Here is a 13,687-nt window from a genome sequence, read left to right on the forward strand (position 1 = left end):
GTAAAATACTAGCAAATATGCTTTTAATAAGTTAGTGGGAACTTTGTTTGATATTCTGCAGGCACTGTCATTATTCTCAATCCCATTGGCAGACCAAGGCATTAAGCTAAATTTTGGGATGCACTAGATCAAATGCCAGCTGAATCTCCCTGGCCCAGTTGGGGGCTTCATGGAAGTTAAACTTCAACACAGCAACACACACACAATGCACATGTGTAATTGCTGCCAAGGTAATGATGATCCACCTTTCAACGCCAGACACCTAAAACGACATCAAGTGGGATGAAACATGACACACTGCAAGGAAATATATTATTCATCTATCCTTTGACAGGGCATTTCATGCCACAGAGAAGTAATTTTGTTAAGGGTATCTTTGTAGTATGAAAAGAAGATTCAAAACACATTTCCCAAAACAGCCATCAACCCAACTTAACAATAGCTGGCTTTGTTTCAGTGACAAGTCTTGGGTGCAGAGTCACTCAAGAGCTTAGAAGCCATCTAGGCTGTTTCCCCATTGGTCAAGAATGTACTCACATTGCCTCTTCTCCCCAAGTAGCTGGTTTGATGAATGAGTGACTGATTTTCACATCCAAAGTCCAAAATTTATAGTCATGATCGAAGACACCCATCACACACTGCTGCTCACTTCACTCCCTCTCAAACCCTTCAAGTTGTTTATGTTATGGTACGTTAATGCATATGTCTTCTCTCTGTGTTTCTATAGGGTTATCGTTCAGGTTCAGAAAAGGTGAATTTCATTTTATTATTTTTGTCCAAATCTATTGTTTACTTGTACCAGTGGCCTTTAGATATTAAGGACTTTCAGAGATGAGCAGTGAAAAGTATCATTGTCCCTTGCATGTGGACTCAAATGAGACCTTTTGGACGGCTGGCCACTTGCGCTGACTTCGACTTTACTCCTTCCTATCTAGGGAAACTCTTTCTGGCATGTCTTTTTAATTTTTTGATAATTAAGCTCAGCATTTGAGAAATAGCTACTCATTTTCCATATACTCATAAAAGCCATATTTCTGCCTGAGTCAAGAAAAGGGAATGGGACTCAAATTTCTAATAAAAATATCACTTCCTATAGCTAAATAGCTCTATAAGGATCAAGATTAAAGGCAAGTCATATGATCCAAAAGTCTTGCCTGGTTACCTGAGATGGCCAGTTCAGGCTCCATATCCCCCACTGCTGGGAGTCTCAGCCAGGAGTCTCAGGGATTCCTGGGAGGTTCTATTGCACTAGGTTTCTAGCACTTTAAAAATATTTCACACAAGTTCCTTGAACTCATCCTCTCTGACTACATTCTATGTGTGATTCTCAAATTAATTCATATTTTAGATCCCCAAAAGGTCAAGTTTACTACCTAGTTCTTTTCTAGTGTCTCAATAATCTCATAAACATCTTCTGAATTTTCTTTTCTCTCATCCATCTGTGTGGCATGTAAAAATACAAGTGTGCTACAAAAGAATATTGATAGAGTATGAAGGAAAGCAATGTCTACAAAACTTCACCTTTTGCTCTCAACTGAAAGATAGTCACTGGCTCAGAATGAGGCCCTAAGGTAACCCTTTGATTTATGCTAGGTATGAACATCTTTAAATGAGTATAGTTATCTTCCAGCTCACACGGGCGATCACACCATACAGGTGTTTAAGAGCATACAATTACACATGTTCTCAGTTATATAACAGAAAAATCTCCTAGGGCACATTTAATAAGCCCAAGCCAGCAGGCAAGGTCTGAACTACAGCCTCCTTTGTCTGCAACCACTGTAGATTTCACCTTATGTCTCTTTACTCTCCAGTCTCCACACTCTGTAGCTCTACAGCACCCTACAACTTAGAAGCAATGTGTACATCGAATTGCTTACTTGCTGCTTCTAAGTTGTAGGGTGCTGTAGAGCTACAGAGTGCCGAGACAAACAAAAGTTTATTGGGGTATCCTTAGGAGCACACTGGATTTGGTAGGCATAGCACTCTGAGTCAGTCATCTGGTTGTGGACGTGAGGTCCCTTCTGACCAATGCCTCCTCTCAACTGCCAAGGAAGGATAGTCAACCCCTAGACATTGCCTCTAAATCCTTAATATGGAAGAGAGTCTTTCCTTGCTCTGAGACCCCACTCCCACCCAATGCCCTTCATAGACCAGGTCAATGTGCAAGCAGGTGTCGTCCTTCTCACTCGCCTCCGCCTCCTCTAACCCACAGCATAGGGATCTTGTGGGTGGGTATATTTCTGAATAACTAAAATTTCACCTTTATGAAAACTGTCTTTTTGTAGTTAGAATTACTTTGTTAGTAAAATTTGAGATGTTTCGTATTGCATATGATATGTTTTGATCAAGTCCACTCCCCATTCCCTTCACTCCAGTTCCTCCCATTCTTCCTTCCAATACTTTATTCCCACAAATTCATGTGCTTATTATATATACATATGTACACACACACACACACACACACACACACACACACACACACACACACACACACGTGTGTGTGTGTGCATGTGCGCGCCCACACATATATGTCCCACTTGTGCTGCCAGTATATGCATGGGAGTAGAATCATCTACTAGAGCATGGGAACCTGGAGGCCACATCACTACAGGAAATCCTCCCTATCCCAGGAGACATCAGTTACCAATAGATCCTCAGCTAGAGGTGGGACAACTATGTCTGACAACTTGAGTTTGAGTCTTAGGACTACAAGATAGAAGAAAAGCTTACTGCTGTATATGTGTACATATATATATATATGTATGTATATATATATGGTTTTTGGCAATAAAATGTTTCATAAGTCAAAAAAGATATGAACTACCAAATATAAGTTCAGTTGCATTTTGCAAACTTAGCTATACATATCAAACTGTCAAACCTTTTTTGTGCTATCTTTTAAAACTTTATTTATTATTGATGTATGTATGTAAGCTTAAGGGGGACACATATGTCCTATTACACACATGTGGAGTTCAGAGAATAACTTTATAGAGTTGGTTCTCTCCTTACACCTTTATATGGATTCTGAGGTGATCCTCAGGTCTTTGGCCTTGAGTGTCAAGCACTTTATCCACTGAGCAATCTCTTTTGCCTGCCCACATTTTTTAAATTATTGCTTTTTAATCATGCAAGCTATAGTATAATTTAGGTCTCTTAATGAATGCTCCAAATTCAAAAGAAACCAATAAGTTTTATTGTTCCTGAAAATGCAATAACTTTACTTTTATGCCACTTTATGAGATTCTTGGATTCATTACTATTAAGGATCAGCCTTATTCTTCTTGAAAATTCCAAATGCCAAATTCAGTGCTTCACAGTCACTGCACAAATTAACCTTCTAGAAGCTTCCTTCACCTTCCTTCCACTCCAAGAATTTTAAAGGTTCCATTCTAATCTGCATCTTCCGAAAGGCCCTTCCTCGTGTAGACATACTATCACCATCACTAGTATAAAATAAAATGAGAGTTTTACCTGAAAATTGATTAGATGTTTTTCAGAAACTTATGCCTTAAAAGTATTGTCATTATAGTCCTATCATCCTTTAATTTGCATAGAACTCAGTCTGTTCTATTTTTATTTGTTTTGTTTTATAACAAGGTTTCCCAATGTAGCCCAGACTGGCCTTGAAGTTATTCTCTTGATTCAGTCTTCAAAGTTTGGGGTGTGCCCCTATTGCAACAGTGTCAGCTAGTATACACACACACACACACACACACACACACACGCTTCTATGTAGGCCAAAGTTGACATTGACATTGGATGTCTTACTTGCTTTCAACCTTATTCATTAAGGCAGGGTCTCTCATTTGAACCTAAAGATAATCAATATAGCTAACTGGCAAGCCAGCTTGCTCCAGAGAACCCATGTCTCCACCATCACCCTAACTACCTAGCTTCTATGGAGGACCTAAGGATCTGAACTCCTGTCTTCCTGGTTTTACAGCAGGTGCTTTACTTATTGAGCAATCTTCCCAGACCATACACAGGTCTTATCTTTAACTCACTACTTCTAATCACGTCATCCCTTAAAATGAGCATATGTTCACTTATTGAACACAGGCTGAATTCATCTTATTAATCTGATTACTATATTTACTCATTAAGGAAACATTTATTTATAATTCCTTGCATTGCTTCAGGAAAGCTATAGCACATAGACAGACAAACGACTATATTTGGAGTTTAATAGCCAATACTAAGAGATAACAAAAAAATGACCAAACCAGGAAAACAAGGCTACCATGTCCTGATCAGTGTGCACAAAAGATAATGAGTAGGGACTAAATTAAGAATGAATTAGAACTTCAAACAGTGGCCTCTCTGGGGTGTTAATGGCTGGTATGGGGCAAGAGACTGTTACTAAAATATCTGAAGAAACAGTGGGTGAGAACACGCCTGATAGATGGAGGAAAAGAAGAATGTTCAAGTGGTTTAGAGGTCATAGTCAGAACTTTTGTTAAGAACATCTGAAGTTTGAGATGAAGAAGATTCAGCCAAGGCGAGATGTCCTAGAAGCTGTGTGGGTGGGAATCCCGTGTTGGGGAGGGATGGGAATGAAGCCAAAAATGAAAAGCATTGTTGAATGTTGAGTCTTAGGATTCAACATTCCTCACAACATACAATGTGAGTGTAGTTAAGTCATAAGGCATGGTGAACAGGCAAAGTTGGAGTCAGATCCATGCACTCATTCTGAATTTACCCAAGTCTCTGTGTTCTTCTGTAGAACAATTAAACTGCCTGCTGCATCCACTAAGAGTCCATTCTTTAAGATCTTTGTCCCTCAGTAACTTAGTTTTAAAATAGTAAGATAATTCCACATAGTTAATAATGTTTATCATTTAAAATGCTCCATTCGTCTTAAATATTCACATATTTTCTTGCCACAGGTTTATTTATATTTATCTTCCACTGTGCAATGAAGGAGAATGTTCAAAAACAGTGGAGGCGCCACCTCTGCTGTGGCAGGTTTCGGCTAGCAGACAATTCAGGTAAGGGCATGGGGTTGAGTGGCTTTCATTTGGAGAAACAGTTGAAATCATTGGCATTCTTCCTTGTGCTGTCAGAGCAGCAAAATCCACTGAGAGTGCTGTAGAAACAGTGTGGGAAGATGCTGAGCTGGTATCTTGGAACATTCTATATTGGACCCCACCTTTGAATGTTGTAGAGAATAAACAGGAATCCTAGACAGGTTTAGAAAATTGCTTAAGTTTTGACATCTAATTTGACAATTCATATCTCCAGGTTCCACTACAGTAAACCCACCTTGCCATAGTTTTAGGTCCTCAATTAAAATGTAGGGGAAGAGAATGTTCTCAGGATACATAACATTTGAAAGAAAGTGTCACTAACCTTCTAAACACCTGCGATTGCTTCTTACCTATTGGGTATTGAAGTAGGATACTAAATACCATACACATGGGGTCAGAGCAAGATAGTTCTGTCCCCAGCCTCTCACTGTTTCCATGTCAATCTCTTTAAGTCACTGAGTGTAGTAGAAAACTGGATGTTCTGGATAGATTAAATGACACAGTGATAGATTTCTGGGACAGCTTGTATTTTCTATAAGCCAACTAATAAAGCCCCATCCTTTGTTCTTTCAGATTGGAGCAAGACAGCTACCAATATCATCAAGAAGAGCTCTGATAATCTGGGGAAATCTTTATCTTCAAGTTCCATTGGCTCCAACTCAACGTATCTTACATCCAAATCAAAATCCAGCTCCACCACCTATTTCAAAAGAAACAGCCACTCAGGTGAGTCACTCTTGGCCATGTAAAGTTTCTCCTTGTTGTTTTCCACCCAGCCATTTTCATCACAAAACTGACTGACACTGGCTGGTAGATCCCAGTGCCTGCTAGAGGGTGATTGTAGACTTACATGACCTACACTGTCCATCTAAAGACTATCCATCAGCGTTGTGAGTTTTCAATTTAAAATATTTTTAGCCCAACTGCTTCTAGTCTACATCCATAATATCACTAACTCTCAATAGTATAACTTCAAAGTTTAACTTGAAACAGTTTTCTTTTTGAAATTGTGATACTTCATTTTTAAAGTAATTTCTATTTAGAAATACAGAAATGAAATTTCAAAACACTTCAACCCAGTAGGAAACTTGCCAGGATGAAACCGGCAAGTTGGCATGGGGGTAGGAAGAGGCACCATGTAAGATCTATGTTTTGATTAAGACTTAATTCCTTAACCATTGGAAGTGACAAGGAGCAGTAAGTGGCAACCATCCCTTAGCAGGCTAATAAAATATGAAAGAACAGAGCACAATCCTCATAAAGTCATAAGGACTGTGAGAAACACTCCTTTTGTTTGTGTCCTGTTTGTTCAGCACAGCTGCTGTGGTCACATGTTCTGACACTAAGCATATACACAAATGATTGTGATGACAACTGGGAAATAAGAATGTTTTTGTATTACTTGAAAGTGAGATATGTGAAAGGTTTAAACTTTTAACTTCCAAGGAAAATGATAGGATTTCTAGTTTTAGATACTAATTAAGCCCTTGACAGGCAGCTGTAGTGTCTTAGCACACACTGCATTCCTAAAGCTACATCTAAGAGTGTAATGGAAATATGTTTAAAATGTTTACTCCACATAGTTATTACATATGAGCAGAAGTGAATGGCACAGAAAAGACTAGTAGTTGACATTTTTCTAAAAAGGAGAGAGATGTGTGAGGTGTCTATACTTGTTCATGTTGCAAACACTGAAATTATAGTTTATTTGCAAGTCTAAATCCCTGTTGGTTGTTGGTGGGGCAGCTGTCTATTGATGATGGCTTGGGGTGTGCAGAGAGCAGCCTCATAAACTCAAAAATAAGTAGTTGGTTTATTTCTTGGAATTGATCTAGACATTCATATGTTTATGGTATAGATAATTTCTCCTAAGAGAATTCCTTCAACTAAAGTGGAACATTCAGGTAACTTACACTGCTTTTTCTTGGATGCATGAATTTGTACAAGGTAGTGAGAATGTCTGCATGGACTAAGCTAAGGTTCTTGCTGCACCAGCAAAATGGCTTGTTCTTTACAGTACTTCTCAGCTAGCACAATGGTACTCCTGCGCTGAGCTGGAATCTGAGATTTCTGACAGTGGGCTGTGCCGGCTCTTCTCTGCATGTGGTATGCAAGCCGTGCCTTCTAAGAAATGTACCATATGTACCATATTCCAGAAGAATGGGCCACATATCATGTAATATGATGACAAAAAAAGAAGTGCTTAATAAACTTTTCGTGATATGATGTGACTTCTTTTCCTTTCCAATGTCTTTTGGATTACTGGATATGTCATGGTACATTCATAGAAGTCTTGAATGAGAAATTTGTCAATTGCAAGCTGCTTGTGCCTTCAATATATGTCAAATAACAGTTCATATCTCTAGCCCCTGGTTTTCATATATACAAACTAAATCTTCGCTACCCATAATGTGGTATTTAACCAGAAGCCATGGGATATCATGTATGTATATGATGTACCAGATGCATACACACAGAGCTCCTGCTCTAGGAGAGCATGGAGAACCATCCGGTGGGGTCGTGTATTTGGTATAGGACCAGTGATAGCCTCTAAAAATTCATGCCCTTGGAAACTGTCCAGGAAGCAGAAAGGATTGGTCTTCAGCATTTCTCTGAGGACTTGTGGTTTGCTAAGAACGTCAAGCACAAATCATTCATTATATATATTTAATTTAATAAATAATAATCCTCAACAGAAAACCAGTGGCTAGCAAATCCATGAACCTGAAGGAAGCACAAAATCAACCAGCTTGCTGAGAGCCTCATGGGCAGGACCTTTTCTGTGACTCCTCCAGGCTTTTTCTCATCAGTGCTAGGACATGCTTTAGTCATGCTGTCATTCCATCTGCCCATCTTCCCATGAACCATCTCTTCTTCCCCCTTGTTTCCTTTAGTATGGGATGGCACTGCCATTTCCTGTTTTAGGCCTTTTTTGACTTGGTGTTTGCCCTAACACAGATCAGTAGTGGAGCAGCAGATAGCATGAAGATGGTTTGGACTTTGGTCACCTCTTGATGCATTTTACAGGGCAATTCACATATGGGGGCCAGTCTACTCAAGACACAAAAGGCTTGAAGTAAATACTGCAATTCAGAGCTCCGGCTACTGAGATGAGTGTTTTGGGGGCAGCATTTTTTTGTCTCTCCCTCCAAGTGTAGAGGAGAACTAGAGAGGAGATACAACTATAGTGGAGCCATTTTTTTTTCCTTTAGCGTCTCTCTGAAGTCTGTAATTTGGTTAATCCGAGGGCAAAACTTTTCCCAAGGTGTATCAGGAAGCAGAAGACAGACCCTGATTATATTTATAGAAACATAAAAGTTCACATAGATAACAAGGGTGGTAAGAGTTTCAGCTTTCAGACCATCACCTGAGCCAATTTTAGAGTTCCTGAATCTATAGAAGAACAGCATGCACTTATCTAGGATGGAAAAATCCTAGAAATGTATTTAGTGGTCCTCAGTTGCTGTTGTTATCTCTGCCATTGTTGCTTCTGAAATATTGCCAGTGAAGAGAGTTTTGATTTTACAATATGATAATGCTTCTGCTGACCTCCATTCAAATCACAGTTGTGATCAGGAGGCAATGCACTCAACACAGTCTTTCATGCTTAAATTAAATCATGTTGAAGTTTTTATGACAGTGTCAAATTTACATATTAAGTGGAGTGGAGTGAGTCTCCTTGCACTTGTGACCTCAGAGGCATCTATATTTTCACTTTTCCCTGCTCTTTATTATTTGCAAAACATATCTTAGATGTCATATCTTTTTTCATGACTTACTAATTCAGTTACTAATTCATTTCTGACTTTGGGGCCATTTGGTGGATATACTCTTGAAAACAAAGTTCATCTATCTTATTCATTAACTCTGAAAAATGGCACTTGGGGGGAATATTTTATTGTAACAAGCCATGATAGAAATTACATGAAGGCAGGTTGACATTCCATGAATATTAAAATTGAGTTGAAGGGGGAACATATTTGAATGCTACCCATTCCCTAGCCAGTCAGAGAATCCCAAACTTCCATTCTTTTGTGTGCTTCTTGAGTGTGATGGCCTTAGGCTGGTAACTAGCTCATCCCAAAACCTAATCTCTTGTAATATTTCTTACAGACAGCACTTCCATGGACAAGTCCTTGTCAAAACTGACCCATGCTGGTGGAGAGCAGACGTCAATCAGCCCTGTCCATCAGGTTATTGATAAGGTCAAGGGTTATTGTAATGCTCACTCAGATAACTTCTATAAAAATATTATCCTGTCAGATACCTTCAGCCACAGTACAAAGTTTTAATGTCATTGATATGAGGGGAAAAAAGAAAAGAAAAAAAAGGAAACCTGTCTGGAGAAGTGTGAAGCTCTACAGGCAGTGAAAGCTATGCCCAGCGGAAGTCGATGTGCTGTTACCTAGGTAACTGCAGAGCCTTAAGGATTGGATCTTGTTAGAGAAGCTTTCGTGAGATGCAGACTTCATCTTTTCAGAATATTTCTTCTGTGGACCAGCTTCAGTCATCACTCTTGAGAACTGAGAGCACCTTGAACTCTGCAATTAGATAGGACATTTTTTAAATGAGTAATTGAATCAAACTCATCAGAATTTGAAGGAAAAGGTATTAAAATTAGAGGACATAAAAGGAAGAAACCCAAGAGTGAATTCTAGTGTAGATCTCATCTACCCCATCTCACGGTTAGGCTTGGATGTGGCCTGATTTTCATAAAGACTACGTAGAAAACACACTAAATAATGTTTGTAGTGATTTTTGGGTGCTCACGGGTTCTGTTCCAGTGCTATTTTCTATGAATATAGCAGCGTTTTTTTCTTTTTCAGTGAAATTTCAACTGTAAGTAGAAAAGATGTTTAATATTTGACCTGCATAAAATTAAACTTGCTTTGTTCCCTAAAATGATAACCATTTAACTTTCATGAATGTAACTTGCTAAAAAAAAGTATTCCAAAAATTTGATCTAGTTGATATGGTATATAAATTTCCAATATCTCAAGACATAAAGCTTAAACATCACCACCATGCACAGAAGTGAGTGTGGACTTTGCATTAAAGTGGGCTCTCTGAATGTAAAGAACAAACCTGCTACACACATACCCCCATCCTCCTTCACTGTGCATTGGGCCCACTGGCTCCGGAGAGGAGTGAGAATTCCAGTTAAGCACCCTGTATGGAATGGCCTCTCACCATGTGAAGAACACACTTTTGACATTACGTGAAACTATCTGTGCTTTAATGATTTTAAGACCAAAATCAGAGACCTCACATAAACTTCAGAGACCTCTGACTTCCCCTGGAATTTTCTTCCATCTATCATACACTGAAACACACAGCTGGCTCAGTTAACCAAAATAATTTATAAATATCTAGGTCTACAACTGCTAGTCAAAAAACTATTTGCACTCAGCCCTCCAATCAGAGTGTGTAAGAGCCTAAGGAGGGCCATCGAGATATACTACTCTTTGGTGTGATATTTATGGATGGACTGTGCCATGCAAGTCACGTATAGCATTAAGCAGCTTACTAAATCCTAAACGATCCTAAACAATGTGTGCTTGCTAATGAGGGTATAGGTTGTTCTCAAGTGATGGAATCCTATCTGCTGGCTTCAGTACATGCTGGCTTTAGCCTTGCTCAGGGTTGTCCAGGAGGTTTCAAGTATGGCATAACAGCAGCACAAGATGACAAAAGAAAGAGATTCTGACAGAGGCAGTCAGCAGGCAGAGGCCAGACCTGAACCTCTGTGCAGAAAGTAGGTCATTCGCAGATAAGAAGACCTTGCAGGGTTTGCAACAGATGCAGGATCAGCTGAAGTCTCACTGAGTGTCAATCATGAAGCTACTTGCCAGGCTGCAAAAGATACTGATAGAATGCGGTGGTGGATTGTTGTTGCCATTACATTTTGTATCAGCCTGGACTGCCATCTTGGTGCACATGAGCTTTGCTGGGCCTGGCTTTCACAGAGGAGGAGGCCGTTTAGGAGAAAGATTCACTAGCCAACCCTTTCTTTGGGCTTATATTAGCAGGCTGCTCATTGTGCCAGAGGATACATATGGGAAAATTGAAGCTCCAACAGTCACTAAATATTCACATACTCCCACCACAAACTTAGGTGTTCATGATAGATTTTAATTAGCTCTCTACTGTGAGATTTCTGCACAAAGTGCATATTTAATAATAAAAATTATGACATAGCTTCAAAAATGGCTTTGCTTTTGATTTCTACTTGAAAGTATTCAGGTCTGAGAAAGTCTTTTTTTTAGTTTTTCATATTTGGCAACAATGTCAGCTCCACTTAAAAATATGTCCGATGAACAGGTAAGGGGAAAAAATGAAGAAACATCTGACTAGAAATATTTACAAGTGGATTTAAAAGACTGATCCAAATTCTACCTTCAGTTCCAAGTATGTGTCTTCATTTGCATTTGGCCCCTGAGAAGAACAGGGCAGGAATTCCACTGAGGAACTAGTCTCCAGCCTCTGCTCACCTCTAAAACAGTGCCAGGCTCTGGTCCCCCCCCCCACACACACCCTCTCTTTTCACTGGGTAACAGTAGAGTTTTAGTCTAGGGTCCTGAGATAATCTCCATTCTTGTCACTGGTTCTTACCGTGTAAAGATTTTCTTTGTCGTTGGCATTGTCTCTTCTGTACATATTTATTTATTTGTGTTCATGTCAGTTTTGTTTCCTATCTTAGCTTTCTGTTGCCCAGCTTTGTTGTTTTAATTACTTTTCTATTAGAGAGACTATTTTTTCCTAGAAAAATTGTGAAACAGTTTTCTGTAGCGATATCGTTGAATATGATGGATAAAAGCAACTGTGAGGGCATACTAGAATTAGTAGTGAGAAACTGCTAAAGCTGATTTGCCATTTTACCAAAATGGAAAATGATTTTTCAAATAAATACTTATGTTGTTCATGTTCCAAATTATTCAGTTCCTTTATGAGTGAATGCTTCTATTTCTGACTCTTAAATGGGAGAAAAATTATTTGACAACTGGAAAATAACCTTGCCACCAATAAATCCAATGACATGGGGTGACTTTGCCAAAATACTAGGAATGAATATGTGACGAAGATCCAGATCCTGGGATTGATGCACTCTGATGTTAGAATTTCTTAGGACAACTGATACAGAGCCAGGCTGTATGGTATCTAAAATACAACTTAGGCTTTTTCTTTTGAAGGAATGTCTAGAGCATCCAAAATAAAAGAAAAAGAAAATAAGGAAAGAAACAGAACATCGTAGTGTTATGTAGAATTCAGGGTTTGTGGTATATTTCTCACATTTACAGTTGCTGCTGTTTCCATGACAGGAGACTTGGCAACTGATCCGTTTTAGTCAACTTCACTTGCATAATCAGAACAGAGGCACCCACTTCCCTTCTCCTCTGGTAACTTAGAATCATTCCTTTCTGCAGAGCCAATTTGGCTCTCAGGCTTCCACAGCAACTGTGTGCCCAGCACTAAGTTGTGAGCCGCTTTGGCAGGTCACTGCAAAACCAGACCTTCTACGCCAAAGCTTACAACTCTGGGCCAAGTCATGTTAAGAAAACAGGAGTTGCTCAAGGCCCATCTGCAGACCTGTGTGATCAGGTCACTTCTGAAAGCATAGGTGAGCAGCAGCTCACAGGAAACCCCTGTTTGACTTCCATGCTGTTCCATGTTTGTAGCATTTCTGAAGTCTCATGACTTGGGCTTTGTAAATGCAGTGCCCTGGCCAGGCTTCAGAGTTCTCAGCTCAATAACGTGCCGCTCTTTCATATCCAAACTTAATCTTTCTCCTTCCTGCTCCTTACTAACCCCCACCACTTCACACTTACTTCTTTTCCATTTCATCTCTCTCCTTTGCACATTACCTCCTTTCTTCATTTCCAGGAAAAATGATTTGCATTCCATTTTTCTTTCTCTGCCTCTCTCAAGAAAAAAGTAAGAATAAATGTGAAATTTTCAAATATGGCCTACTTTCTGTGAGGAGATAAAGGAAAAAGGAAGACAATATTTTTCTGAGGAAGCTCAGATTTAAAAAATGGAGGTAATTTGAATCCAATGGAAAAGAAACTCATAAAATCTGTGAATACCTTTCTTTGGACGTCAGAGGTCTTCAGTCATCGTGTGTGATTGTTATCATAACTCTATGAGGAAACTCTGCTATTTATCTTCCATCTGGGGGAAGCTGGTAATTAAAAATAAGTACCCTCCCCATGACCAAGCCAACTCCTCAGACTTTTGTTCCCTCTCACTGCAACACACTTAGCAGATTTCTTCCATGACTATAGATAGGAAGGAACCATCCAAGGTCAACACGACTGCAGAGAAAGTTAAAGAGAAGCTTCTAGATCTTCAGACAAAACTATGAAGTAGCAAAGCTTGAGTGAGGATTTGATCCAATCAGTTGAGGTTGGGCGTAAGAAAAGTTATTCCAGGCACAGAGATCAGGGGACTCAGAGCACTGAGTAGACAATAGTTGGAGATGGCACAGTGTGTGAAAAGGGTTCTGTGAAGCAATGACAGGCTGAAACTAGGCTATCATGAGAAGGGAATCAATGTCCTAATGGAGAAAGGTGAGCTTGACAGGGACAGCACAATCTTAGAGCCTGCTAGGCAAGTGAGCCTGAGTCTAGCTGGGGTTTAGGAAGGTGAATGGAAGC

At 39.5% G+C, this 13,687-nt stretch overlaps 1 protein-coding gene across 3 annotated transcripts in view; it reads left to right on the plus strand.

Moving 5' to 3' along the window:
* The window catches only part of Adgrg6 (adhesion G protein-coupled receptor G6), a 129,573-nt gene extending 117,606 nt beyond the window's left edge, over positions 1–11,967 (plus strand). For 2 of the 3 annotated variants that reach the window (XM_027401971.2, XM_027401970.2), the window contains 3 exons: positions 4,893–4,994; positions 5,607–5,759; positions 9,147–11,967. In XM_027401971.2, the coding sequence (XP_027257772.1) occupies positions 4,893–4,994; positions 5,607–5,759; positions 9,147–9,325 (434 nt within the window). In that variant the 3' untranslated portion in view covers positions 9,326–11,967. Of the gene's footprint in view, positions 1–4,892; positions 4,995–5,606; positions 5,760–6,891; positions 6,938–9,146 lie in introns of all 3 variants that reach the window. The other variant, XM_027401972.2, reaches the window with a different exon arrangement.
* The last annotated feature ends 1,720 nt before the right edge of the window (positions 11,968–13,687 follow it).

Source organism: Cricetulus griseus, chromosome 2 (assembly GCF_003668045.3).
Source record: "Cricetulus griseus strain 17A/GY chromosome 2, alternate assembly CriGri-PICRH-1.0, whole genome shotgun sequence".
Lineage (NCBI taxonomy): Eukaryota > Metazoa > Chordata > Mammalia > Rodentia > Cricetidae > Cricetulus > Cricetulus griseus.